At 32.9% G+C, this 27,451-nt stretch overlaps 5 protein-coding genes across 6 annotated transcripts; 4 read left to right on the top strand and 1 right to left on the bottom strand.

Moving 5' to 3' along the window:
- Positions 1 to 672: 672 nt before the first annotated feature.
- Positions 673 to 1,436, top strand: LOC122584700 (dehydration-responsive element-binding protein 1D-like). Its single transcript, XM_043756748.1, has one exon. It carries the CDS (start codon positions 715 to 717, stop codon positions 1,399 to 1,401), a length of 687 nt encoding a protein of 228 aa, XP_043612683.1. The 5' UTR covers positions 673 to 714; the 3' UTR covers positions 1,402 to 1,436.
- Positions 1,437 to 2,778: 1,342 nt separating this feature from the next.
- LOC122584699 lies at positions 2,779 to 8,088 on the bottom strand. 2 transcript variants are annotated; one of them, XM_043756747.1, is made up of 8 exons: positions 7,792 to 8,088; positions 7,602 to 7,655; positions 6,074 to 7,347; positions 5,499 to 5,615; positions 5,217 to 5,262; positions 4,968 to 5,032; positions 3,575 to 3,782; positions 2,779 to 3,203 (listed from the first exon to the last, which is right to left on the bottom strand). In XM_043756747.1, the coding sequence occupies exons 1-3, from the start codon at positions 7,846 to 7,848 to the stop codon at positions 6,529 to 6,531; spliced, it is 930 nt and encodes a 309-aa protein (XP_043612682.1). In that variant the 5' UTR covers positions 7,849 to 8,088; the 3' UTR covers positions 2,779 to 3,203; positions 3,575 to 3,782; positions 4,968 to 5,032; positions 5,217 to 5,262; positions 5,499 to 5,615; positions 6,074 to 6,528. The 2 variants fall into 2 exon arrangements, 1 of the variants encoding a protein (XP_043612682.1); XR_006321578.1 differs by lacking the exons at positions 5,499 to 5,615; positions 6,074 to 7,347; positions 7,602 to 7,655; positions 7,792 to 8,088 and adding an exon at positions 5,677 to 5,710.
- A 4,015-nt stretch (positions 8,089 to 12,103) lies between these two features.
- On the top strand, positions 12,104 to 16,541 carry LOC122585758. Its single transcript, XM_043757883.1, has 3 exons — positions 12,104 to 12,908; positions 15,675 to 15,798; positions 15,889 to 16,541. Exons 1-3 carry the CDS (start codon positions 12,141 to 12,143, stop codon positions 16,359 to 16,361), a joined length of 1,365 nt encoding a protein of 454 aa, XP_043613818.1. The 5' UTR covers positions 12,104 to 12,140; the 3' UTR covers positions 16,362 to 16,541.
- Positions 16,542 to 18,175: 1,634 nt separating this feature from the next.
- LOC122606869 (THO complex subunit 1) lies at positions 18,176 to 23,891 on the top strand. The gene is made up of 21 exons (XM_043779754.1): positions 18,176 to 18,314; positions 18,432 to 18,515; positions 19,056 to 19,130; positions 19,344 to 19,437; positions 19,549 to 19,694; positions 19,797 to 19,868; positions 19,990 to 20,062; positions 20,156 to 20,221; positions 20,739 to 20,785; positions 20,869 to 20,940; positions 21,081 to 21,206; positions 21,313 to 21,378; positions 21,479 to 21,520; positions 21,607 to 21,723; positions 21,859 to 21,941; positions 22,062 to 22,128; positions 22,536 to 22,607; positions 22,736 to 22,786; positions 22,954 to 23,013; positions 23,101 to 23,250; positions 23,458 to 23,891. Exons 1-21 carry the CDS (start codon positions 18,312 to 18,314, stop codon positions 23,704 to 23,706), a joined length of 1,815 nt encoding a protein of 604 aa, XP_043635689.1. The 5' UTR covers positions 18,176 to 18,311; the 3' UTR covers positions 23,707 to 23,891.
- A 480-nt stretch (positions 23,892 to 24,371) lies between these two features.
- LOC122585630 (UDP-galactose/UDP-glucose transporter 2-like) lies at positions 24,372 to 26,729 on the top strand. Its single transcript, XM_043757758.1, has 7 exons — positions 24,372 to 24,524; positions 24,754 to 24,782; positions 24,879 to 25,080; positions 25,162 to 25,404; positions 25,490 to 25,591; positions 26,151 to 26,258; positions 26,344 to 26,729. Exons 1-7 carry the CDS (start codon positions 24,399 to 24,401, stop codon positions 26,584 to 26,586), a joined length of 1,053 nt encoding a protein of 350 aa, XP_043613693.1. The 5' UTR covers positions 24,372 to 24,398; the 3' UTR covers positions 26,587 to 26,729.
- The last annotated feature ends 722 nt before the right edge of the window (positions 26,730 to 27,451 follow it).

Genomic DNA, 27,451 nt, shown 5'->3' with positions numbered 1-27,451 from the left:
ACAAAACATTTTTTAGAGCCACGCACCATGATGGTCTCGTTTGTAGAGCCACTCACCCCTGTAGCAAGTCACATCAAACTTACATTTAATCCCCACAACAAATTATAGCCATTGTATAAGTTTTACTGCACAATCTGCAACTGCATGAAACATATATTGTTGTATACAGCTAAAAAGGGTTGTAGAGATATCATTCTCCTTTACGTATACATCTGCGAGAGTTCGAATTATTTTTTTTTAGACCGGTACTGGAGGATGCGAGGTTCGAGCCACTTTTTTTAGACCAATATTCTCAATATCTGTTACTCGTTGTATAAAATTTTTTTTTACAAAACACCCGTCAAATATTTCCGTTTAAAAAAAAATTCCGAAAGGGATATAGTACTACGCAGTTATTTAAGCGTCATCGCTTGTTAAGGAACACATTAGTATATAATAGTGTTTTTTTTTTTTTAAAGTATAATCTTCTATGTTAAGGAACACATTAGTATATAATAACACGTGCTGAATTTTTGCCACCTGACAGCAGTAACCCGTGTTCGTGTTTAAATCGTAGCTGCATAGAGTACCACCCTGTATTGCTTACTCCAATATATACCCAAATTCCCTCCATTTTCATTCTTAAAAAAAACCATTGTTCAAAATATCATACTTTTTGTCTTCAATTTAACAGTTTCAAAAGTCAACTATAACCAACTGGAGCCACTTTTTCATATGAACAGTTCCAGTCCAACTTCTGACCCGAATTCAGATGATTCGGTTCCAACCCGAACCAACCAAGACATAGCGATACTAGCATCGGCTAAGCCGAAAAAGAAAGCCGGTCGAACAAAGTTTAAGGAGACCCGACACCCGGTTTATAGAGGCGTACGGATGAGGAACCTAAATAAATGGGTATGTGAGGTACGAGAGCCGAATAAGAAGACGCGAATATGGCTTGGAACATACCCGACTGCTGAGATGGCAGCTCGAGCACATGACGTGGCAGCTTTGGCATTACGTGGCAACTCAGCTTGTTTGAATTTTGCTGACTCTGTTGGGCGGCTGCCTGTGCCAGTTACTAATGATGCAGCTGGCATTCGTCGGGCAGCTGCCCAGGCGGCCGACTTGTTTCAGCCGAAAGCGAAATATATGGAGGTGGAGAGCTCTGATGGAACTTCAGATGCGGAAGGGATGACAAATGCTGACGTGGAAGTCGAAGAAGCGGGAATGGATCAAATGAATATGGATGAGGGAGATTACAGATATGTAGATGAAGAGGCAGTGTTTTATATGCCTAGATTAATTGCTGACATGGCAGAGGGTATGCTGTTATCCCCACCTCGTTGCTTTGGTGGATGGAGTTCAGATGACGTGGAAAGTCCACATGCCGATATGTCACTTTGGAATTTCTCCATTTGACTTCTAGTCAAACTTAAAATGGAAGCCAATTAACATTATACTAATACATTCACGAAAGTTGTTTTTAAAGCTTATGAACATTGTTTCATTAAGAGTGTAAAAATTAAATAGATAGATACAGTATAATTTTTTTTTGTGAATAGAAAAGAATTGATCGTATTGTATTAACATCAGCTTCTTTTTTTTTTTTTTCTTTTTTTTTTGTCTATCATATGTTCTTACAGTAATTAGAATATTCATTAAGAAAATATATTGATAATCTGCAAGTGATAGATGATCTGAATGTGGTAACTAATGGGAAGATCCAACCTTGTAAGAAGTTGATTAATTATCTTTTGAGATTGTAAATTAATCTCCCATGCCTCACTTTTTTCACAGTGTGTGGTAAGGTCAAATGTTTTGCCATTTTATGGATAGAAACTAGATTTTTATCCAGCGGGAAACTGCGGGCTAATTTATAAAAATATTAATTTAATAAAATTTTGTAAAAACTAAAGATATTGAATAGAATATAATTTAGCATTGTATAGAATTTTTTTTAAAAAATGTTATAAAAATGAAAAGTGTATTAAATTTTGTATAGACTTGGACTTGTAAAAACATAACATTTATGATTATCTCTCATGTCATATTTCGAATGTGTTGTTGTAAATTTCATTTAACCAATTTTAGTTGTCCAAAATTTTGTGTAAATTGCGTCTTATAATTAATAAGAAATTAAAATATGTGTTTATTTATTAAGCAAAGGTTATTTTGGATGTTTAACAAATATATATTTAGCCTTAGTGTTAAAGTTAATAAACTATAGGGTTCCTTTTGCAATCAAAACAACTTAAAACATTAAAACATTTATCGTTTTGGTTTTAGAGTTCATGTTCATTAATTGGAGTAAAAGAAACAACCACACCTTTGTATTTGCAAATCAAGGTTAGCATCATCCTATAATTAAAAAATAGAGATGTCGACTTTCATCTATGAAAATTTTAATTAAAGATGAGTTTTATCTTACATTGACAAGTATAAGTCAAAGGAAGAGACTTAGTAAAATATATCAAACTGAGGCTACTTTATGAACATGTCATGTCATTAAATGATTAAACATGATGTGTTATAAACAAATGCTTTATAAGGAACCAAAGTGACGAAAAATATTTCACTTATATATATACTTACTGCTATACCTTTTTTTCCTCAAAGGAGGTCATTACCTCATTTTATTGATCACAAAACCAAATATACAAGTTATTCTCACTCATTCATGATGGACATTCCCATCATTTACAAATGATCCCCAACTTATTAAACAACTCATCAAAATTAAACACCCAATAACTAAACAACTGAATGATACTACGAATTAGTCATCCTAATGTACTATATTTTTAAACAAAAAATGATATTCACAAGAGCATAACGACATAGCATCTCATTAAGTAACTGAAATACAAAAACTACTTACTGAAAAGACAAAACCTATAAGCTAATTTCTACAATGCATTTCTTCACTTATAGCTAATACAAACTGTATATATGCAGATAAGAAAAGAACAAAACCATGGGCAAGGAAGTCACCTCCAATGACATTGTTACTAAGATATAAAACTCCTAGGAAGTGCACCCAATGAACAAAAGATGCTTCTGTTTTCGATATAGCACCTTGAGCCCACACGACCCTGAATATAATGTAAGGCTTGCTAAGTTCTGTTTGTAATGCGAAAACCTCCGTAGTAAATAATCTCAATATGTACATTAAGTACTTGACATGCTCTCATGAGTTGGCATATGTCACCACACCTGTATGCCTGTTTAAAAAACATGTGGTTAGTTACTCAATTGGTTACGTAGCAGTTAGAGATAGCAATTCAACACACTCATAGGTAAACGGGTTAATTTGAACTGCAATTACAATCCCCTCCAAAGAATAGAATAGGTAGAAATTACTACAAGTTTGAACACGTGGATTGAGTTGAAAAGTCACCGTAACTTTATTCAAATTGTTTTATATACATAATTATTTATAGCACATGAGATACTAAAGATCTCTTCCATTAAAAATACAAATACTTTTAAATACTAAGGTAAACATTACGCATAACCCTCTTTTTATCCGCTGACCAACCCACCCAAGTAGAAAGGTCATTAAACAGGAGATGATAAAGAACAGTTCACCTACCAGTTAAAGTCCAAGTCACGACCCAGTTCAACCACCAGTTGAAGTCCCAGTCAAGGTACCAGTTCATCCAATAATTAAAGCCTCAGCCCATCCGCCAGTTAAACTCCCCAGTCAACGCTCCAGGTCATCCACCAGTTTAAGTCCCAGTCAAGGCACCAGTTCACCCATCGGTTAAAGCCCCATCACAACCAAATTGAACAGTTTTCACCTATATATACAAAGACAATAATATAATATGTTATCAAACAATTCAATTAGCACTTCACAGTTTTATACTAATATATTATTGCAAATTAGTGTATCACCAGCACTCTAATATCTACAAATTCTCTGCATTGTAGTTCCACACCTGCCTTCTCAAATACGTGTTCAAGTACAACAATCAAGTTCAGTTTAGAAGTTGATAGCATACACCGAATTCAGATTATGTTATGCCACCAAAATTAGTCAACCTACTTTTTGTAAAGTGACTTGAGAACACCAGCAACTTTAGCTTTTCTTAGGAAACTCCTACAAGTTATAGCATCCTTTATAAACTCAAATGGCACCCTAAAAAATAACATCATACACACTACAAATCAACCAAGAAATTTGATACATACATACATATACATATATATATATGTGTGTGTGTGTGTGTGTGTAACACCAGACCTCACACCAAAATACCCCTTGCCAACAGCCCAGCCCATAACTACTACATTTCATTCCAAAATTTCATTATCTCATGCACAAACAAAGATTTCAGTTGACCATGAAAGAAAATTACAAAAAAGTCAATAGTTAAAAATATATATATAGCTTCAGCCCCATCACAACTCATGGTTTCATCTCCATATTCCAACTAAATAATAAATAGCCAAATAAAGTCAGTATGCATACACGTACTTTATATGTAAACCTACCAAAAGATTATTCACCGACCTGCAACACTCTGGTAAAACTCTTCACCTTATAAAATCTCTGGTAAAACTGACTGAAGGATATATAGCCATACTAACTTGTAACCTTCCCAACATGGTAATTTGTAAGCTTCTTTTCCAAATACATTATCGATATAGATTGTAAACTTGTTTATTAATCAGAAAAATTCAAGAAACCATATTCTCACACAATACTGTAATATATAGGTAAATATACAAAAACATTTATCGAAACAACAAAATGCATATTTTTCATCCATTCAAATCTATCATCTTCATCATCACCATCATCAAAATCCACCTTACCAAGACTACGATTCTTATATCAAACAATACAAACCTAAATTACATCCTCTAACTTTTAAATCAAAAAATCCAACTTGTTATGTCAAACAATACTAACCTCTAAATTTACAACTTGTTTTTTTTCCAAACAATACTACAAAAGTGTGACTAAGGAGGAAACTTACAATTTTAGGTGCATTATTAAGCTCAAGATTTCCTGCAATCTAAATCCAACGTCTGAAAGTCAGATCTGTAACATTTTAAAACAATATAACTATATTACATACAAAATTAAAATAATGTCAATATTTATCAAAAAAGGAATGCATCCAAAATATATATCAATATTTCAGATATGTTTTCATTACCAAGGGAAATAAAAATACGAACAATACAAAAAATAACCTTTTAAAAAACCTATTTAAAGCACTCACTGATTGCTTATTGCATTTTATGAACTTCTCCAAACAGTTCATTATCCTGAAACCAACAAATAAAAGACACATTAATCCAAAAACAAAAGACAGGAGATTGTCACCTGCCATCATGTCAATCGATGATGATGATGAATCAAATCTAGAACTTTTGTTGTAAATATTAGAAAATTGTAACAATCACAGTCATTTTTTTAAACAAAAATCCACTCCAAAAATCACAAATAAATTGGCTATAATTAGATATAAGAAAACTTTAGGAAAAATAATATTGAATATTACCTTTTCATCATCATCTTCATCTGTTGCTGAATTCATTACACACACACTCATATATACATATACGTATATATTCATAAACCATGAATGAAGGTTCATCAATTTCACAATTCACAAACCCTAATAAAAAAAACCCAAATGTTGATATTGATAACTGAACAACAAAACTGAAAGAAATAACCTTTAACTTCTTAGTTCCAATCTCCCAATCCTTCTTAAAATCATTATAGAATACCTTGGAAACAAACCTTCCAATCCTTTTATTCCAAGATTTATATATTAAAAAACCTTTTTTTTACATCGAAATCAATATCTTCATAGTGTTTTTCATCATAATCAAATTGATATAAAAATAAAGATTTTGAAATTGATATAAAAATTAAGATTTTAAAAGAAACCTGATGAAGGCAAAGAGAGAGAAAGAGATTCTTAAAAAAAAATGTGGCTGCGTGATCTGATAGGGCTTTATTAGTTTCAAAATTTTGAAAGGGCCGTTCAAATTAAAAGCCCGCCCATTCTATTACATCGTCCCACCCAAATACTCCCCACACACACTAAATACACCATAAAATACCTACCACTTGACATCATACTTCCTATGTGTAAGAGGTGTTTGCTTGACAACACAAATTTGTGATGTCACTCGATATCTCTCCTTTAGTATGAAAGGGGATTACAAACACATGTTATGCTCCAAAGCTAGCATGTATAACAAAGTTTAACCACTCCAAAACATCAGTAACAACCTAAAGTCCTTGACTTGTGACAATCAGGATCAGATGACAAGAAAAGATAGGAAAAAGGCCCAAATAAACTGCTCAAGATCGAGCATAACTTGTAACCTAAAGTCCCTGACTTGTAACAAACAGGATGACAAGAAAAGACGGGAATAAAGGCCCAAATAAACTACTACTCAAGAAGTTTGTAACCCAACTGCAGACGCAGACACGCAGTTCAATGCGAGACGCCAGGGGAGATCTCAAAAGTAAGAGGAAACGTGCAAAGGTCGCATCATTAGTTAATGTACCAAACGTTATTGTTTGACAATTACGAGTGACCTTGAAATAGTAAGCTGCAGCTGGATCCAAGCCAACGTACTCAGCAATTTTCTCCTTGGTATTTGCGAAAGTGATGAGTCTGTATGAACTAACAAGGTCACACGCCTTTTATAGCGTGCCACTATGATTATATCTTTGCCATCATCATCATAATCATCATCGTCTACTTCCTGATGAGCTTCGGGTCTCATTCCTCTGAGATTATGGAAAGATACGATTGCAATCTGTGCGGAGTTGTCAGCATCTGTAACGTATAACTCTTCATCAAATTGTGCACCAGAAGTAAAGTTGAAGCCTGGCAAACACTTCTTTAGTGTTAATAATAGCATGGACTCCAACAAGATGATATGGTTTCGACTTTGGGGCCATAAGAACTCAAAGATATAGTCAACATTATCTTCTTCAGGTCGAGTGCTCCTCAAACACATGACAAAAGAGCTGCAATTAGTAGTGGCAGAGAGTAACCCCAACAGCCCATTAGCCTTGAGTTTATGGATATCCTTGGAGAAGTGTGGTCGGCGGGTTTGAAGTGTCTTCTCGACAAGCCCTCCCTCAACGATTCTCACAGGAAGGATATGAGAACAGTTATAAAAATGATAAGCAGGAAGCAAACGACGAACATCTTCTGTAAGAGCACTATAGCTGGCGGCTTTGACCAGAAAGGGAGGTTTGGTTGGATCAGTGTCGGATGAAGAGGGCACATGATAATTAGAGATCCAAACTTGAGCAATAGGCAAGTCATGGGATGAACAAATGGCATGTAAGGCTTGTTGAATTCCATCTGTAGTGATACCCTGTTACATACGTACATATGAATAAATGAAAGAGAGTAAACTTATATTGTTATATAAGAGAAAACCGAGCAATCAATCAATGTGGGACAGTAGTTATTGGTGGTGTTGTGCATCGCATAGCTACATTTGAACGACAAACATCATCAAATTTAAAAAGAAGAAAAGGAGAATCATGGTTTACTTGTGTGTGTGTGTGTGTGTGTGTGGACATGTACATATGTATATATTCAGAAACTAATTACATGTAAATTTACCTTGGATGGTGGTGGACTTTGATATACAACATCATAGATACTCAGACCAACACACTGCATATAAAAAGAAAGAAACTACTGTAAATAAAAAATAAGATTAAGGCTGATGGAAACAAGAAAATTAATAGTTTTGAAAGACTTAAAACTAATTAAGCAAGATAAACTAGTAGTAGGCAGGCACAGTAAGTACCTCTAATGAATACTTCAACTCACTGACAACGGTAAGAAGACGAGTAGAACGCATCATACAACACTCAACAACCCCAATACCACAGAGCAAGTCAAGTCATACTTGAAAGCGATATTATGCAGCAACGGACATTCAGTAGCCTTGTGATCGGGAACTACCTCTGGCAAATGTTTAAAAAATGCAGAGGCTGCTGGACCGTTAATGATCATCATCATACTAGTGTCGTCTTCTTTTAGCGTGTCATTATTATTTTTAGTATCGTCTTCTAAAACATTATAAAGATACTTGAGACAAGATAATCTATACTTGCGAAGACGGGTGTTGAGAGCCAAAAGTTCAAAAGGTTGATTCTCAGTTGAAAGTACCAGTCTCCCACTCCTGGTTTTTACGGGTGCCCAAAACTGAATTATGGAGTCCAAAGGGGAGGATGAAACCTTACAAAATGCAGTTTTTATCTTCTCGTGAATCATAAAAGAGGGGTCACCGTAATCTGTTAGATATATATATATTTTTTTTTATCATTTTCAGTTTTCATCTTTAAATAGTAATAGTAATAATAAATAAGATATTGATGATTTACTAAATAACAAATATACTACTAACAAAGAAAGAAAGGAAGGAAGTTTGAAAAAACAAAACTCACGAGAATGAACGGTATTACCAAGTACTAGATTAAAAAAAGTAACCGCTCAATGACGCCTTCTGCGAGTTTTGAGCTCCAATACCTCGACGATGTATGGGAGAGGTTAAGATGTAGGCAGACCTTACCTCTACCTAAGTAGAGAAGCTGCTTCCAGTTTTTACCTAAATGATAGAAAAGGCCCTCCAACCTTTGCATAGGATGAGGATCAAACCTATGACCTTTATCTCCAAAGGTAAGGGTGTTTACCAAGTAGTAGATTCAGGTTCCAAAAAACCTGTCTATGAACATACAATCCGGTTGCTGTTGGACCAAATTGGGTTGGATATGATGCAAGATCCTCGAATTCTCGTCTATCCTGCCCGCCATTATCATCCCCCATTGTCATTCATCCTTTACATAGAATAGAATTTGCCCCTTTTTCTTCCTTTCTTTATTTTTATTTGCCCCCTTTTCTTCCTTTCTTTTCCTTTTCTATCTGTTATATATTTACATAGAATAGAATTTAAAACCAATCTTTCTATCAAGTTATGGATAAAAATGTTTGTATCTCTACTTAGTTAGGGACTAAAAAGTTAGCACTTATTTACCCTTTATATTATTTATTAACCATCTTTATCTATATTCCTTTATTAAAAAAAATATATATATATTCTTTTTATTTTAAGTAATTTTATCTTTGAATTATCAAAATTACTCATAACTTATTATATTTTGTCTTTAATGAATTATAATGAATACTCTAAACCTTTAATTTTATAACTAACACTTTAAGTCTTTATCTTATAAAAATTTTCACTATCACAATTACATTAACCACCACCACCACCAATAGTACCATCACCGACACCACTAAACCGCATTCCCCAGCACCTACGCCGCATTGCGCGTGTACTATGCTAGTTTATATCAAAATGTACTAGCATTTTACCCGCGCAATACGACGACGGTGGTGGTAGTGACGGTGTGGTGGTGGTAGTGACGGTGTGGTGGTGGTGGCGGCGGCGATGTGGTAGTAGTGGTGGTGTGGTGTTGTAAATTATTTCATTAAAGATATTATAGGTATTTTAAGTGAAATTGTTTAAATTAATAAATAGAAGAAAATAAATTACTTAATTCATTAAGGGTAAAATGGTCATTTCATATAGGGACATTTTTATGAGAGAATGTATTGAAAAGTGTTAGTAGAGAGAGCGTGATAAATTTCATAAAGTAGTAAAGATGATTAATTTGAAGACATTAGTAATTATCGGGTCATTATAAAGTTATACATATGTAATTTTATCTAACTATATTTGTCAAATATAATAAAATCACAACATAATATCACCTTGTGAAATCTGTGTATTAACACGAGATTAAATTTAGTTATTTTATTATTATGATGGTAACTGCACATGTATATCGAAAATCACGTCATGAGTTGTTTAAGTATCTTTTAATCTTCGTTTTATTATTTTTGGTAGAGTTAATAATCATTTTGGTTTGTATCTTTAATAAGTTTTTATTTTATTATACTGAAATAAAAAAAATAGAAATTTTAGGGGGTCACAAACTATTAACTTTGCGTTTGTTTTCTTTGTAGGTTTTAAAATCAAGTTGATGAGCACAACCGTTGCAAAATGAAGCAAGGAACCCCGATTAGGAAAAACATCACCCCTCGTATGTGAATATGTGGCCTTTGTTTTAGCTTTGAGTAGTCATCTTTCATCAAAATTTAATAGAATTACAATAACACTAGAGTAGTACTACATATTGCCAATATTGGCAGAAGTATCAAATCAACGACATATTTGGAGCTATAATGCTACATTTGTAGCATCTGTTGTTAGTATGCTATTTATTGAATACGACATCATTCAACTACCCCTTCTACACCTTTATAATTTTATAAAATATAATAACCCCTTCTACACCTTTATAATTTTATAAAATATAATAACCTTCAATATTAGGAAAAACACTTACGAACACTATTGAGTATGATGATTCTCATTTGACAAATGGATATACAATCTCTTCCCGAGAGGATAAATGTTAGCTTATGTGGCATTATTAATATATTAACAAATAAAAATTTTGCTTAGATGTCATTAATTTAATTGTTTGAATTAAATTTTACCTTTTCAAACATTATTTTATTTGATTTAATTATGTCACGTACTTACGTGTGATTGATGGCATGTTGTAATTATTTAACAAACACGATACTTGTGTAATGCAACGTTGCCGGTGGTGACGTCACTCTGGTTGTGAGGGTCACAGGTGTTAATGACAACGACTATTCGTGGTGGAAGTATCAAGTAGTGTAGATTGAAATTTTTTTAAAATATAAATAAGATAAATGTTTATGGTATAAATTAGTTAATGAAGAGTAAATTATTTTTCAATTAACTTTTTCCATTAAAAGAGATTATTAAAGGAGATTTGGTATTTTTAATGTAATTTCATGTAATTAATTTTATAATGAGAGGACTCTAAAATTTCTATAAAGGAGTATAAATTATCAGTTAATTTTAAGAAAAATTTTTAACCATTTATTTAAAGATGTTATGCTAATTGATATTACATCCTTTTAAAGATCAAATGAGTATTTTTTTTATGGACAATCCACCATGAATAAAAAAGTTAATATGGACTTCCTTTTTTTTTTTTTATCCCTCTCCTAATAAATGAAAAATGATAAATCTTTTTAATCAAATAGCCTAATAATCATCATAATATATTAAAAAGGTGACATGTGGTATCCATTAATTCTCTTTCCTGATCTTGCCCCCTGATTTTTACACATGTCATCATCTCATAGTTAAGAGGATAATTATGTTATTTAGTTAGGATGATCAATTATTTCCCTCGGCTTTTATTGCATGAGTTAAAAATAAAAATTATGTGAAAGCTTTTGTAAGAAAATAATCGTTATGATCAAGTATACAACTTAACTTTAGTACTCGTATAATATATCAAGATTCAAGACATATAACTAAAAGTTATCGTTATATGTTTTAGTAGATAGGAATATGTGCAATATGAGGGATCTTAAAATTGTCGTGAAAAAAACGGATTCACTTATTTTAAATAGTTTAAAAATCAAAATATATATGAGTATATGTACAATATATGCAAGTTAATAATACGTGACTCATAACCATCTCCAAATAGTCTAGTAGCAAAGAGACATTTTTTTCACTAAGACTCAAGGTCTCACCCAAAACATATTTGAGGTAATCAAAAGTATTTAATTTACACTTATAATGACGTGGATGAGTTTTTCTTTACAAATTTCGGGTGATAGGGATTTCTCATCGAGAGATTTAAATTGAGAATCTATTCGACGAGATAGCTCTTTAGCACTGGTCCGGTTAAGATAATTAAAGATAAATCTGACGATATAAACGAGTAATTTACAATTTTTTTTAGAAAATAATTATTATATGTGGCTCATTGGAAGGGTGCTGATTAATTGTTGAGAAGATTCCAAGTTGATCAATCTTTGTTTACAAAAATTTTGTTTTGTTTAACTTTTTTTTAAAATCTCGAACAATATAATAATCTTATTTAAAAAGATTCAAAAAAGATGTCATTCCCAAACCTCCCTCCCCTAATTCCGAACCAATCTTCATTCATTTCTCTATGTAGTGTATATATATTCTCCTTCTGCTACTTGAATTAAGATTCTTATTTTTCACCTTCAATCATAAACTATTCCACAATGTCAATAATTCCTAGAGCCTCATACTCAGATGATTCAAGAATGGTCATCAAGAAGCCACTGTCGAAATCCCTATTGCTTAGGGACTATTTACTCGACGACATGAGCTCGTGTTCTTCAAATGGTTTCAAGTCATATCCTCGTCATCGACAATGTTGCACCACTATTCGATTTCTAGTCGAAATGGATCTTAACAAACACAATAATAATAAGTTGCTGCCTAATCAACACCGGCACACAGTGATAAGTAAAAGCAAAAGCAACTACTGGAAGACAAATTCAAAACCAAAACAACCATCAATGATGCAACGAGCTTCCTCTATGATGATCAATGCTTTCAAGCATTTTCCATTTCCAAGTACCAAGAAAAGTCCAATGATCAGTTTATCTCGAAAGCTATTGAAACATGGCTTATGGAAAAAAAGCACCCATAATCGTAACAACGAAGTCAAACAATTGATATCGTTAGGCGATTTATTGAAAAAAACGGACATTAATTGTCCTACTACTTCACCATCAATGTTTTCAATCACAGTATTCAGCTCCGTACCATGTACAAATAATGATATTGATAGTAATAGTAGTAACAGTAACAGCTGGTCTGGTAGTGACTTTACGGCCACTACTGACAGCTTTGCCACTAGTAATTCTTCTGGTGTTAACAAAAATGACACCGTAAATGAATTACTGGAGAGGATAAACGAAAAGGGAGTTAGCACAACCACCACCAACGCCGACAATGCTGATGCATCCGAAGAAATTGCAAAGGTACGAATTAAGACATAAACTTCAATATATGCTTCTTTGTATCATACTAAAAATCTAAGATTTTGTCCCCCACCGTTTGTTTGATTGACTACACGTACTTTGTTTTAATTTGTCAAATTTATTTAATTCTTACCTAAACTTGAACAAGAATATTGATATTGTTTGGGTTAGTTGTGACTAAAATTTGAAAATTGATTATATTCTTTGTTAAAGTTGACAAACATGATTAATAAAAAACATAAGCACAAAACGATTAATAACGTAAGACTCACTAATTAATAGTTAATACACTCATATATTGTTTATCTTCCATTAATGTTAGGTAGTTAGATACAGTGGCGTAACTTAAAATTATTTTTGGAGGGGTCAACATAATTTGATGTTTGTATGTTATGCATCGCATATTAAATTTAATGTTATGATTATTTTTATATTTAGTTTGTTAGATATACTTCATCATATATTTTTTTTTTATCTATATTTGTATATCTATCACTTTAGATTTATATTTGTATAACTAAACAAACAATATAGCTAGTTAAGTATATGTCTTATAAGTGATTTATAAAATCATATATATACTTGTATAATCTATCAATCATCATCTTGTATATATATAGTACACTATAAATTAAATAGATATATAAAAAGTTAAAATAGAAAGAACTTAAAGAAGCACTCAAGCAGGAATGAGAGAGATAAAAATATATTAAAGAAAGGAGCCAGATATGTAGATAAAAAATATAAAATAAAAGTATGTGGTAGGTTTTGAACCTCCACCAAAAACAAGAGAATTGCATTGTATCATCCTCCATCACCAGTTGGACTGACCAAACTTTATTTAAAACCTTGCCAAAACTAGTATATATAAACGATAACGAATAAATATTTTGGAGGGGCTGGAACCCCTCCCTGCGCCTATTAAGTTCCGTCTATGGTTAGATACGCATGCATGCGTTCGAGTCGGTATTTAGTTTTACACCCCTTTGATAACATTGATTTGACTTTCATTATTTTTCTAACTAATAAAAAAAAAGGATTATCCATTTTTTATTTTTTAAAAACATCACTATGTTAAAATATATTAAAAACATATTTAACTTTGAAACAATTCGTCAATGTAACATATAACTTATACAAAGTGGTTTTTATCATATCATGGTTGGTGTCTGCGCATTACGGCGGTTAAACGGTGATGATAATATAAAACAGTGGGGAGGAATCAATATGCATGTGTATAAATAGGAAAGAAAGAAAGAAGTGGGAGTGTGTTAGATCTTGGTGGAGTGTTTGTCTGATTTTGTTTAGAGATATAAAATTAGAGGTAATATGTGAATTAGGAGTAATATGTGAATATCGAAAGGATTTTAAATTTTAAAATAAAGAGTCGAATATGTTTTATAAGGGATTATAGATACTAATATTTTAGGCCAAATAAGTTACGGGTACCTTACATAATGATATTCAAAAATTTGAATTGTATAAGAATCTTGGGTACGAAAGAAAGATTCAAATTTGAAATAATGTATGATATAGTATTAAGTTGTTGTTGATGAGTAGCATTAAATTTTTACAGCGAAGAAAAGGGAGAAAATAAAGCTGCGGGGGGAGGGCCGGGGGAAGGGTGTAATTAATTTTGCCTTTATGTACTCACGTGTGTAGTTTGTTAACTTCAAGTATCACCAATTGGGACCGTAGATTTTCATTTTTGGGCGAAATCCACGCCGTTAATATTTGATGGAACGGTTTTACCTCGTGGTTCCTGCAATACATGACGATTGGTTAAATGTAATGTAAAAACTACTATATAAATTACTTATCTATTTAATTCAAGAAAAAATGTGTAAACAAGTTATAAACATAAAGGTGAAAAACAATGTTTAATAATTATGTCCCACGATTTTATTACTACAAGACCCTATATAGCTTGTCCTGTTTGGTTTAAGACCCATTACCCATCCGCCACGTAGTACTACGTACTAAGAGATCTCAACTACTTGTGTAAAGTACTAAACAATGAGCTAGTTTGGTATGGACATTAAATAAGGTTTTGAGGACATGCTAGGAAATTGCATAATGTTTTTAACCTTGTACGTTGGCCGGCCACTATGTTTTGTTGAAGTATTTTTCTTATGCAATATATCTAACTTTGGTATATGATAATGGATATTGTTCATAGAATCACACAGTTCATATCACATTGTTAAAATGATATCTCATGGACTTAATCATTAGTAATGATTGTTTTGTTTAAAGGATGACTTAGATTGTATATTATAATGTTGCATTATTATCTTCGATTGAACTATTATTATTATTCAATTTAATTTGTAGTATGGGGCATAAAGAGACAGGTGGTATATGTGAGCTGACTTTGCTACAACTTTGACTCTTTTGAGGCTTTGCTACAATTTTGACTTTTTTTGTTTTAGCAATGGTTGATCATGTTACCATCACAGGTTCACAAGTAGCGTATAGCACGAATTCAATTAAAAAGGGAATTTTTTTTGTTTCTAATTGAAGTCAAATCATTGGGTTTTTACATTGAACTTTAGTATTTGGTGACCGGAAGTGTCACAAATGCTAATGTACATTTGAAGATGTGATATCGTATATTTCATATCTTAAAGTGAGGTTATTTATTGGGGTATTCATAAGTAAATCTCTAAGTATCTTAAACAATAAGTTGTAAATGATTAATATATGCCAATTATATATGTAATCTAACTTGGTTGAAATTGACTCATCGGCCATGATAATCAATAGGAGTGGCAAAATGAGCAGGACGAGCAGTCTAGTCCGGTTTGTGTGATGGATTTTCCAAGCGATAATGATAAGGACGAAGATGAAGTTTCTTCATTGTTTCAACATAGTCACCTAGAGGTCGAAGGTTGGTCTTCCTTGCCTACTTTATCATATACATAATTTTATCATTGTTAGGAAAATGTACAAATAAAGTTTAGTATCGATCCTTTTACAGGGACAAAAAATTTAATGCGGAAAACTCGAAGATTAATCAAAGATGTTCCTCAAATTGAGCCTGTAAAATTAGAAACCCGGATAGCTAAATTGGCCCAAGAAAAGGATATAGTCAAACAAAAAGCATTGGCATTACTTCAACAAATAAAATCAACGTTTTCTTCGCATCATTTATTCAAAAGTGAAGCTGTCGAGAGCCTCTTGTTAGCGTTTTTCAAAGAGAGAATCGGTGATAATGTTTACGATTATGAAATGTTGCAAACAGCAAAAGATTGGATGGATGGACACCTAGAAGAGATGCCGTTGGATTGGGAGTGTCAAAAAAACAGGAAATCATATGTTAGAGATATGGAAAATGTGGTCAAATGGTCAAAGTATGATGATGAAGTGGAGAAAAACGATATCGGTTTGGAGTTGGAGTGTGGGATATTCACTTCATTGGTGAATGATATTTTGCTAGAGTTTCGTTTGTAAGAGTAGTTTAATATATAGTGGATTGAAACTTCATGAAAGAAAAGAAAGTTCGTTTATCAAATGTGACAAATGGTCATGCTACAACTTGTAGGACCAAAGTTTTCGATGTCTAGATTAGAATAATAATGTATTCATCTTTTACGCATAGCATAATACGTATTAATTAAATTATTAGGTAAAGTTTCTTAATTTTGTTTGTAGTAGAGCGTTAATCAACGAGAATTTCTATCCCTTTGAAGTGTTTTTGACATACGATTTTTTAGACTTTTAGGTATAAATGTTTTGTCCTCGCACACGGCACGCCAATTATGGTCAGCTTAGATGATGTATACAATGAGTACGTCTTTGACTTGAATGAAGTCAGGATATCTTTTGACGGTGAATTCTTTTTCTCGTTACTAGCTACATTCAATATATTTACTAGCTACATTTAATATATTTAAGCTTTATCATTTTGTATCTAAGTTAATTTAAATGTTTAATAAAATTAAATTAATTATTAAATAATTACACAACCTATATAATGATACAAATGGCAAAGTTTATTAGAATTTTGAATTTTTTAAACGATAAATGACGTCAGAGCCGTCCCTAAATATTTATAGATGTGGCCAAAAGCAAAAATAAGGGCCCACAAATTAAACACAACAAATTATATTATATAAATTAATTTCTAAAAATAATAATTAATGTTATATCGATAAATGAAATATAAAGCCCAAAGAAAAATAAAAATTTCAAGAAGTTTAAAAAAACATAGAAAAACCTAAAGAAATAACAATAGTGATATATATGTATATATATATATATATCATTTAATAATAATATATTATTTATATGCATACTATTACAATAAATAATATACAAAAGTAAATACCGGTCATATCAAATAAATAAAAAGTGGAACAATGAAAGATTGAAAAGGCGCTGCTTGATCCATTTCAAATTTTCGATAAGTAATGATAACTCTTTTTTTAATCCAATAAAAGGTATATACGTGGGCTTTTTATGTGTCAAATTATATGTTTTAGTTTTTAGATAATTGTTAGAGTTTACAATAGACATAAATAATTACACACGTATAAACATAACAATAAAACTAGAAAAAATCGGACCCCTTAAAAAATCAGGCCTCGGCCCGTCGACCACTTTGGCCACCCTCTAAACCGCCCCTGAATGACGTACCTGCTTTGTGCAATTGAAAATGGAAAATTTTATAGGTAAACTTACATTTTTTTACTAAGAGAAATGATATGAATACCACCAGATTTTCGTAATACATCACCAAATGTGTTTTACATTGTTGTAAGGTACACATAATAAACACGTATGGCACCTCCCTTGTACGAATGCACTATTGCGTGTATTATTATTTTTCTAAATTATTATTTCAATTTACACTTCCCATTATGTGGGGCCCCGGTGGGTTTTCTCAAGGTTGTAGGTTCGAGCCTCGGCTAACACAATCCTTGGGTTTCCCATCTAGGAATTTTCCACAAAGAGGGGATTGAGAGACTGCAGCGTATGCTCAGCATCTCGTGAGGTCTAACGTTTGTTGGTTAAAATTGCCTCCAACCACGTCTGAGTCGAAATAAAAAAATGTAATGAAATTCCTTAACAATAAAAGGAAAGCCGCAAGCCCGCAATAGTGCAAATCTGCAATAGGGTTATATTCTATGGAAGCCCAGTCGCCTAGGCCCAAGATTTGTAAGACCAATAACTCTAGGAAAACAAAGCCCAAGCTCTTCATCTTCTGCTGCTAATTCTCTTTGTTTGAGAACAGACGAAAAGAATCATCATCACCATTTCTTTTGTTTCTGTTTTTGTCTTTTAAAACGCGGGTGGAGTCCATATAAACAAACAGTAGAAAGAAAGAAAATAACTATAAACTGTTTTTGCTCTGCCTTGTATCTTACTTTTAATTAGCAGAGTAATTTCTCTGATTCCAGAATGGTAAACCCTAATTGTTATATTACTATCTGTTTCCATACATTACATTACATTTGAATTTTAAATTATTATTATATCCAGGAATTAAGTACAACTAATGTAAAAGATGAATGAAAACAGGATTTATTCAGAAAAGTAATAACAGAAGGTGGAAATCCTAAAGATTTTGCTCTTCAAACTGTTCAACTTGCCATCAACCCTCAGGTTACTTGCTTACTCACTTCTCTCCTAATATTTTTTACCGTATACAATACGTCGATACCCGATGTTGATAATTGTATATTATATACACTTAAGTTGGATATTACAAAGGACAATGTGCTGTGTTAAACTAAGAAGATACATAGATTAAATTACCCGTTTAGGTTAAGCGAGAAAGCATCATAAAATATACACAAAATGCGTGCTAGTTAACGTACCAGGCTCAATACACGTTACACACAGTTATTGATATCAGAGTGCAGGTTGTATAACATACCAGGCTCTACTATCGTGTACACTAACCATGCTTAGTTTTATTTAGGCCGTACTTTGTTTTTTCGCAGTGACGCCAACACCTATAACTATGGCTCCGTATATCAATTTAAGTGCTAAAATCAAGATTATTTAATATTCGTAATGTATATATACAATAATGATACCCAATCCTGTATAGGTGAGATGTAGACCGACCTACCCGAGGTTAAATGGACTCATAAGTCTGCTATATTCTTTAGGCATTGATAGTAAATTTACTATTTGCAGAGGCAAACAAAACTAATCCAGGAGGAGAACCAGTTGTTGGAGAATATTTTAAGAACACTTCTCCAAGAGCTAGTGGTATGTTTCTTTCTTATGGACTTTTTTTATAGTTATGTAATAGTTGTTTTACTTATGCAGACTTAAGGATTTTTTACTTTTTATGGTTTTATTTACTTTACCGAATGGTTGAAAGCGGGCTAATGAAATGTCTGATCTGTTGTGATAGAGACCTGGCATGTTTCAGCTTACTGATTGTTTGTTATTGGTCTGTCCTACTCTTTTTTGATTTAGTCAGCTGCAGCTCAATCGGGAGAAAATACTATGTGGTATGGTAAGTCGATTGATGATAGTGAAAGCACACAGGGGCAAATACCTCGTCTTCTTGGTGAGTAGATGCTGATATCAAATACATTTGTTGGTTAAAACATTGGTGTTCAACTCTTATAAGTTATTGGTCTATCTTTTTGAATGTGCATATGTATTATTTTTTCTTCAGATATCGTGCTATATCTCTGTGAAAATGAACACATTGAAGGCGGCATGATATTCCAACTTTTGGAAGATTTAACAGAGATGTCCACTATGAGAAACTGTGAAGATGTCTTTGGTTATATAGAAAGTAAGCAAGACATTTTGGGAAAGGTATGTGAAATCTCTACTATTATGGGGACTTAAGGCACTAGATAAGTTTGTTATCTTTAACCCTTAATAATTTGAAATTAATTTTTTTAAACTCCCATACAGCCAGAATTGTTTACAAGGGGAAAACTTGTGATGTTAAGAACTTGTAATCAACTTCTTCGTCGTCTGTCTAAGGTATTTCATCCAAACCTGATAAATACCCTTTAATAATGAGTTACTGACATTTAAGGGAATCTTCTAGACCTAATTCGTTGTTATATATTACTAAGCTTTCTTTTATTGAGTCATTTTTCAGGCAAATGACGTGGTGTTTTGTGGACGTATTATAATGTTTCTTGCTCATTTTTTCCCTTTGTCTGAGCGATCTGGTAATTCTTTCATTTTCTTTTCTCATTTTATGACGATAAATATTCCCTCCAATTATGAATTCAAATGGTAAGTTATACCTTTTGCATCTACAGCTGTCAATATTAAAGGAGTCTTCAATGTTTCAAATGAGACAAAATATGAGAAGCAAGCACCAGAAGGTAAGTATCTTGGACTCTTGATTCTTATGCAGTTTGACTGTTGATGCTATTAAGGGCCACACCACCTTTCTAAAGAACAGACACTGGGCTTTTCAGGTGTACTGTGTAACGCTGCCTGACATTAATTTTCTTTATCCTGTAAATATGACTGGATTTCAACTATGTTGTTTATAACAAATATTTTTAATTCTAGATATCAACAATTTTTTTAGAACGGCATTTTATTCTACTCCCACTCCTAAATTACACGCATGCCTGGGATGAAAAGGACTCTCGAAAAACTCCTATTAATCTACCCCCACAAATGTGGGAAGTGGGACTCGAACTCAGGTGGATCCTCCCAAGGTCAAAGACCTTACCAATGGACCACCAACACTATTTGGCCAAGTGGGACTCGAACTCAGGTGGATCCTCCCAAGGTCAAAGACCTTACCAATGGACCACCAACACTATTTGGCCATTTAATAATCTTTATTTGTATTCAAGTACATCGCTAAAAGACTTGTATGAATTTCAGGAATTTCTATCGACTTCAACTTTTACAAAACCTTTTGGAGTTTGCAGGTAAGTGTAATGAATTTCCCCCCCAGAAAAATTAATTCCGATTACATGATCTAAACCTACTAATAAGTTGAATATTGTTTCAGGAGTACTTTAGCAATCCTGCTTCCATAAGTCTTGCTACCACCAAGTGGCACAAGTTCTCTTCCTGTTTGACGGTATTCTTTTTTGTCTTGGTTAACTTTTTAATGTAGTCTCATCACCAATTATTCATATTCGCCTTTGGGAATGGTAGCAATTATTCATAATAAATGTCTATTTGTTTTTGTTTCCTTACTCCCTTCAATGTGATATCCAGGTTGTCCTGAATACATTTGAGGCTCAGCCTTTAAGTGATGAAGATAGTAGTGCTAACAATCTTGAAGATGAAGCAGCAACCTTCAGTATAAAATATCTTACAAGCAGTAATTTAATGGGTCTAGAGGTTTGAGCTGCTTATTAAACCATCAACTTTCTTATTCGTATTTAAAAGTTTAAAATACTTAAATATTGGTTACTATGAGCTTTTTACGTTTTTTGGTCTATCACAGTTAAAGGATCCAAGTTTTCGACGCCATATTCTTGTTCAGTGCCTAATCTTGTTTGATTATCTTAAGGTAACCAGCACATAAGATGTTGGATATTACATGTTTGAATGTGTGGTATATATCAAAACTTTATGCTTCAAGTTGTCTACTCGTTTTTAATATGTTGTAGGCCCCTGGGAAAAATGACAAAGATTTACCGTCTGATGCTATGGTTAGTGATACCTAGGTCCATCTTGTTTATAATGTTTGTGTTTATTCTTTATGAACAATTTGACAACTTTCCATATCTTATTGTAGAAGGAAGAGATCAAATCATGTGAAGAACGAGTAAAAAAACTTTTGATCATGACACCACCCAAAGGAGAAAAATTTCTTCATAGCATTGAGCATATATTAGAAAGAGAAAGAAATTGGGTATGCTTCCCTCTCTTTGGGTACCTATGAAAGAAAAAGTTTAGACAAAAAGTTTGCTACCGTCTTGTGCAATTAGCCATTTCGAAAATGAGGTTGTTTTAGCTTACGTTGTTCTTTTGTATTCAACTTTTGTAGGTCTGGTGGAAACGTGATGGTTGTGCTCCATTTGAAAAACAACCCGATGAAAAGAAAACTGTTCGAGATGGAGGGAAAAAACGGTAAGCGTCTTCGCAACAATGTTGATGGTGTTATTATCAAATAACAAATGATGTTGTTAAAGATGCATGATTACGGAGAATATGTATATTGTTTAGCTTCTAATTTGTTGCCACTTTCAGCCGTCCAAGGTACAGACTGGGAAATAAAGAACTTTCCCAATTATGGAAATGGTCAGAACAAAATCCGGTGAGTTTATAAGTGTGTTATCATTTATTTTATTATGATACAATTTTCAGTCGCCAAACAATTCTAGGGCCATTATTTTAGTTACAAATATATCAGTTTAATATTTGTTCAAGTTTACAGATAGTGTTTGGTTTCTTCTAGAGCGTTACACCTTCGGTAGGGAAAGTTGCATTCCGACTTTTTAAACTTAATGGAGTTCTCCAGCCTTAGAGGCAATTTTGGTGCTTAACTAGCTAGGGTTACAAATACTAATAAACAAATTGGTTGATATGTACCAAACCAATTCTATCAAAATCCGTAGAAGTTCAAATTCTAAATTTTGAGTTTTATCTCAAAGATCAAACTGTGTACCATTGTTATTTGTCATTTTTTAACCAATCTCCTGGCTTTGTTTGGTACTCCTGCAGAACGCTCTAACCGACTCTCAACGTGTACGCACACCTGCTGTCACAGAATACTGGAAACCTTTAGCCGATGATGTAAGATATTTATTTTTCCAAGTTTTATATGTATGGAGTCTTTTATATTTTTGTAGGATATCTTTCACTACACTAGTTTCTAAGGTCTCATTCACATAAAACCAATCTGTATCTCTGTTTAATCACAGATGGATCCATCTGCCGGAATTGAAGCAGAATACCATCACCAAAACAATCGGGTTAGTCTTTATTTATGAAACTGTGAATGAATCTGGTTTAATTTTGTCTTGATGTAAAGATGGTAAGTAGGTAGCTTTAGTTTCGAGTTTTTTTCTTCTTCTTTTTTTGAACAAGCAGAATTTTCAAGTCTAATTTGAGTAATCTTATTGGTCATCTATTATTGCAGGTTTACTGCTGGAAAGGCCTTCGATTTTCAGCAAGGCAGGATTTGGAGGGATTTTCTCGAGTGAGATTTATTTTTCAAAACATAAGATATAGCCACTATTATTATTTATTATCTACTGGAATAAACTTTGACCTGGTTTTCCTTTAGTTCACTGATCATGGTGTGGAAGGAGTTGTTCCCTTGGAACTTATGCCACCTGATTTCCGATCAAAAGTTCTAGCTAAACCAAGTGACAAGTCAAAACGTGCTAAAAAGGAAGAAACCAAAACTGCTGCAAATCAATCAGAAGAGAATCTGGTATAAACTTTGACCATTTGGCTCCAAATTAATGTTCCATATTCTAATGGATTGTTTAACAAATTTAGCTTTAAAATTTTGCTTCTTGTAGTATTTGTTATAAAGCTTGATTCTTTGTGAAGTTTTCTGAATATAGAAAATTCAGTAAACTTCTCAAATATTCTAGAGCGTTTTTGATAACGCAATACTGTTTTTGTTGTTTTAAAGATTGCAACACCTGCAAGTGAGGTTGATGGTGATGGCAACAGGCCAGATCTTGAAGGGTCAGCAGCACCAATGGACACTGATTCTGTAAACGTTTCACCCGACCAAAAACAAACCCCTGACACTGATGGCGGTCAAGAGCCTGGCCAAATTGATGAACCAGATGCAGAAGCAGAACCTGACCAAGAACCAGAATCGGGAATGATCGATGGTGAAACTGATGCAGAAGTTGAGTTAGTTGCAGCAGGCTAACTGGCCAAGGAAAAAAGAGAGTAAAAGAAAAGAAATGGAGAAACTTCAATTTTGTAGCAAGTAATTGTATGAATCACATTCTCCCATTGAAGCTTTATATGATGTATCTATCAAATGTAATTGTATCGATTTTATTTACCTACTAAATTCTATATAAAAGCAGCATATTTTCATTTTTGTTTTAAGATATTCAATTACCTCAAATAGTTACTAATGTAGTTGATGTAATTTAATGTTACATTCGTTTAATGTTGGAGGACAAGTATAATGGTTAAATTATATTTTATTTAGGGTGTGTCTCTCTCTTGTTCATGCAACATGAAAATTCCTTTTAAAGAGGAGATGTTTTCTCCTTCATTCAAGGAATCATTCTTGTGGGAACAATTATTTTTAATCTATCTATCCCCTTACCCCTTAACAAATTTGAGGAAAAAAATTTCAATTAGGCAGATTATATTTCTTGGTTTATCTGGCTTTATCTTTCCTTGTCAAAACTCATAAACTTGAAAAAAAGAGAAAACTCCATTCTGTTTCTCGAGACATTCGAGAAGTAAAGAGAAGTTATTTGAAACAAATGTTTTGATTTGTTTCTTGTGTCAAGAAACTTGTATCGGTGAAGTTCAGAGAATCACAATGTGTATTTTTTGTATCTGATTATTGGCATGCGGCATGTTTAACAAATTGTCAGTAAGATGAAGGCAGAAGAACAAACAAGGACTTTGTTTGGGATTACATTAACAGATAAACCAAAATGGCAACAATTTTTCATTTGCTCTTCTGGGTTTTTCTTTGGGTATCTTATTAATGGCATTTGTGAGGTTAGTTTCCTTCATTTCTCTCATATAAAACACTAATTAACATAAAACAGACATTTATGCACACATACTTGTATCATATTGTTTGTTCTTCAAATTCACGTGTTATGTTTCGTGTTCAACAGAGTATGTACTTGTTATGATATTTGATATATTATGTAGTCGATATTCTATATAATGTTTGTGTGCTTAAATTTGTATTTGATACTATTATTGTTCTTTTTCATTGCAGGAATATGTATATAACAGGCTGCAATTCAGGTACATCATAAAACAAATTTAAATTTTCCACGTTAATGTAAAGATATGCAATTATTATTCAAAAATCTTGACATATTTGTATAACAAATAATTCAGCTACGGATGGTATTTCACCTTTGTTCAAGGCTTTGTATACTTGACACTCCTACGCTTCCAAGGATTCACCCCCGAGCAGATGGTGAACCCATGGAACATGTATATTAAGCTCTCTGCGGTGCTTATGGGCTCTCATGGGCTAACCAAAGGGTCTTTGGCTTATCTCAATTATCCTGCACAATTAATGTTCAAATCAACAAAGGTATTTGTACAATTTTTGACCCAAAATGATGTTTTTGGAACCAAAATTGTTGTTTTAATCTTAAAATGAAACTTTTGACAGGTTCTACCTGTTATGATCATGGGTGCCTTCATTCCCGGGTTGAGAAGGAAGTACCCGCCACGAGAATACTTTTCTGCTGTTCTATTAGTTATTGGCTTGATACTCTTTACCTTGGCAGATGCAAACACGTCTCCAAATTTTAGCGTTATAGGCGTTGTGATGGTTTCTGGAGCTTTAATCATGGACTCCTTTTTGGGTAATTTGCAAGAAGCAATTTTTACCGTTAATCGTGATACTACTCAGGTATGAAGCACAAAAGCATTCATGAAACTTCAGGTAAAAAACAAGTTCTTGCTTTGATCACTCACATTTTTATCACACTTTTCAGATGGAAATGCTATTTTGCTCGACAGTTGTGGGAACACCTTTATTGATTCCACCAATGATTATGACAGGAGAATTGTTCAGAGCATGGAATTCATGTTCTGAAGTAAGTGCTATGTATTCAGTTTAATTTGTGCTTATAGACAAACATTGCATCTAACAGCCATGCTAGAGGTGACGAGAATGGGCGGGGCGGCCAGGTTGGGTAAAGGGTCAAAACGGGTATTCCTATTACTAGTTGAAACATGTTGGGTTAACCCAAAATACTTTCTATTCGGCTCTTTCTTATAAATATTTAGTGTGTTAAATATGATTAAAAGAAGAATTTCAATTACAAAACTAAGTTTTTGAATGACCAGAAGTTTAGGAAGCTATATAAATTACACATACATTCTGGGCAACTTTCAAACCATTTGACCCTGTTTGACCATGACTTTTTTTTTTTTATAAGAAAAGTACTTCTTTGATATAATCTGTTTGACCAAATAAAGATAAAAGATTTAAAACTGTAATTCGGAATCCGAATCCATCTATTCCTAGGTAACTTGGTTGAACTTGCCATATCATTTTTAAACATAGTCAACAAAGTTTTTAAAGAAAGTCAAGTCAAGGACCACACCTTACACCAATTCATGATCTTCTTGATATGGGTATTAAACATGCAGCATCCTTATGTATATGGGGTCTTGGTTTTTGAAGCTGTCGCAACATTTGTCGGTCAAGTATCTGTTCTATCACTCATTGCGATTTTCGGGGCTGCAACCACAGCTTTGGTAACTATACTAGCTATTAGTTCCACATCTCATACATGATCGAAAAGTACAGATATGTTAGAGATTCATATTGTGGTGTCTGCAGGTAACAACAGCAAGAAAGGCAGTAACATTATTGTTATCTTATATTATATTTACAAAACCCATGTCTGAACAACATGCGGTTGGGCTGTTACTCATAGCCGTGGGGATAATAATGAAGATGTTGCCAGATCACAAGTTTCCCCAGAAGCTTAAACTGTCAGATGTCTTTGTAAAACAAGTAAAATCCTTTCCTAAAGAGGAAAGAAATGAGGAAACTAATGATGAAAGGAGACCAATGGTGTAAAAGGCTCTCGGTTTTTTCCATTTTTCTAATTTTTTTTTTGTTTTAGATTCAGCAGAAAGAGGTTTCGGTAGGGTTGTAAGCTTGTAATGTGGAATGTATGTTGGTTTTCAATCTTGATGTTTATGTTTATTTGAATCCATAGTCAGAAGGATATATGAAGTTTAAATGGCAAGATATTGTCTTTGGAATCAGATTTCTGGTACATTGTTAGTTTTATGTTCAATCGTTTCTTGTGATAGCAACCATGACCTCTGATTAAAAGCGTTAACGAATATTTGTATAGTCTTGGATACCAAACCACTAAACATAGACCAAAGATCTGAAGGTATGGTAAACCAAAGGACTGACAAGGACCAGAGAATACTAGACCGGTCCATGCTCATTATATTGATTGCATAACTCGGAGTCCTAACACTCACCATATGATATGGGTTTATAGAAATGTGAATAGATCATGGTAAAAAAAAGACATTGCGTATGTAATATATTTTGTAAGCAATAAACTCACAGGCTACATCCATACTTACCAAAGTATACTAATCCATGTATACTATCAGTATATACCAATACAATTATTTTTTTTTTTTTTTTTTTTTTCATTCTCTCTTTCCTTGTTTTATTGTTCCACGTAAGTTAGTAATCCTTGTTCGTAAAAGTTTGTTTGTCACTCAAAAAGTTAGAAAAAGGAGAATTTAGAATGACTAATTTACTCTTAGTGAACTCTCCTTCTTTACTATTTATAAAAATAAGAAATTATCTAATTATCCTTAATGAACTACTCGTATTTTTGCACACTAAACTTTCATCTTCTAAAACATTACTACTATCACCTTTACATTAACTACAATTACCTCAACCTAGCTAC

The sequence above is a fragment of the Erigeron canadensis genome, chromosome 1 (assembly GCF_010389155.1).
Source record: "Erigeron canadensis isolate Cc75 chromosome 1, C_canadensis_v1, whole genome shotgun sequence".
In the NCBI taxonomy this organism is placed as follows: domain Eukaryota; kingdom Viridiplantae; phylum Streptophyta; class Magnoliopsida; order Asterales; family Asteraceae; genus Erigeron; species Erigeron canadensis.
The sequence above is the reverse complement of the archived record's forward strand: the minus strand, read 5'-3'. Positions and strand labels throughout refer to the sequence as shown.

Bases quoted from the DNA above. Each gene is read 5' to 3' on its own strand.
- LOC122584700 (XM_043756748.1), top strand. From the start codon at position 715: ATGAACAGTTCCAGTCCAACTTCTGACCCGAATTCAGATGATTCGGTT.
- LOC122584699 (XM_043756747.1), bottom strand. From the start codon at position 7,848: ATGATGCGTTCTACTCGTCTTCTTACCGTTGTCAGTGAGTTGAAGTAT. The intron at 7,656-7,791 runs GTACTTACTGTG...TTTTATATGCAG, and splicing joins AGTTGAAGTATTCATTAGAG to TGTGTTGGTCTGAGTATCTA. The intron at 7,348-7,601 runs GTAAATTTACAT...CGTATGTAACAG, and splicing joins AAAGTCCACCACCATCCAAG to GGTATCACTACAGATGGAAT.
- LOC122585758 (XM_043757883.1), top strand. From the start codon at position 12,141: ATGTCAATAATTCCTAGAGCCTCATACTCAGATGATTCAAGAATGGTC. The intron at 12,909-15,674 runs GTACGAATTAAG...GATAATCAATAG, and splicing joins CATCCGAAGAAATTGCAAAG to GAGTGGCAAAATGAGCAGGA. The intron at 15,799-15,888 runs GTTGGTCTTCCT...ATCCTTTTACAG, and splicing joins TAGTCACCTAGAGGTCGAAG to GGACAAAAAATTTAATGCGG.
- LOC122606869 (XM_043779754.1), top strand. The intron at 21,207-21,312 runs GTTTGAGCTGCT...GGTCTATCACAG, and splicing joins GTAATTTAATGGGTCTAGAG to TTAAAGGATCCAAGTTTTCG. The intron at 22,608-22,735 runs GTAAGATATTTA...GTTTAATCACAG, and splicing joins GGAAACCTTTAGCCGATGAT to ATGGATCCATCTGCCGGAAT.
- LOC122585630 (XM_043757758.1), top strand. From the start codon at position 24,399: ATGAAGGCAGAAGAACAAACAAGGACTTTGTTTGGGATTACATTAACA. The intron at 24,783-24,878 runs GTACATCATAAA...CAAATAATTCAG, and splicing joins TATAACAGGCTGCAATTCAG to CTACGGATGGTATTTCACCT. The intron at 26,259-26,343 runs GTAACTATACTA...TGGTGTCTGCAG, and splicing joins GGGCTGCAACCACAGCTTTG to GTAACAACAGCAAGAAAGGC.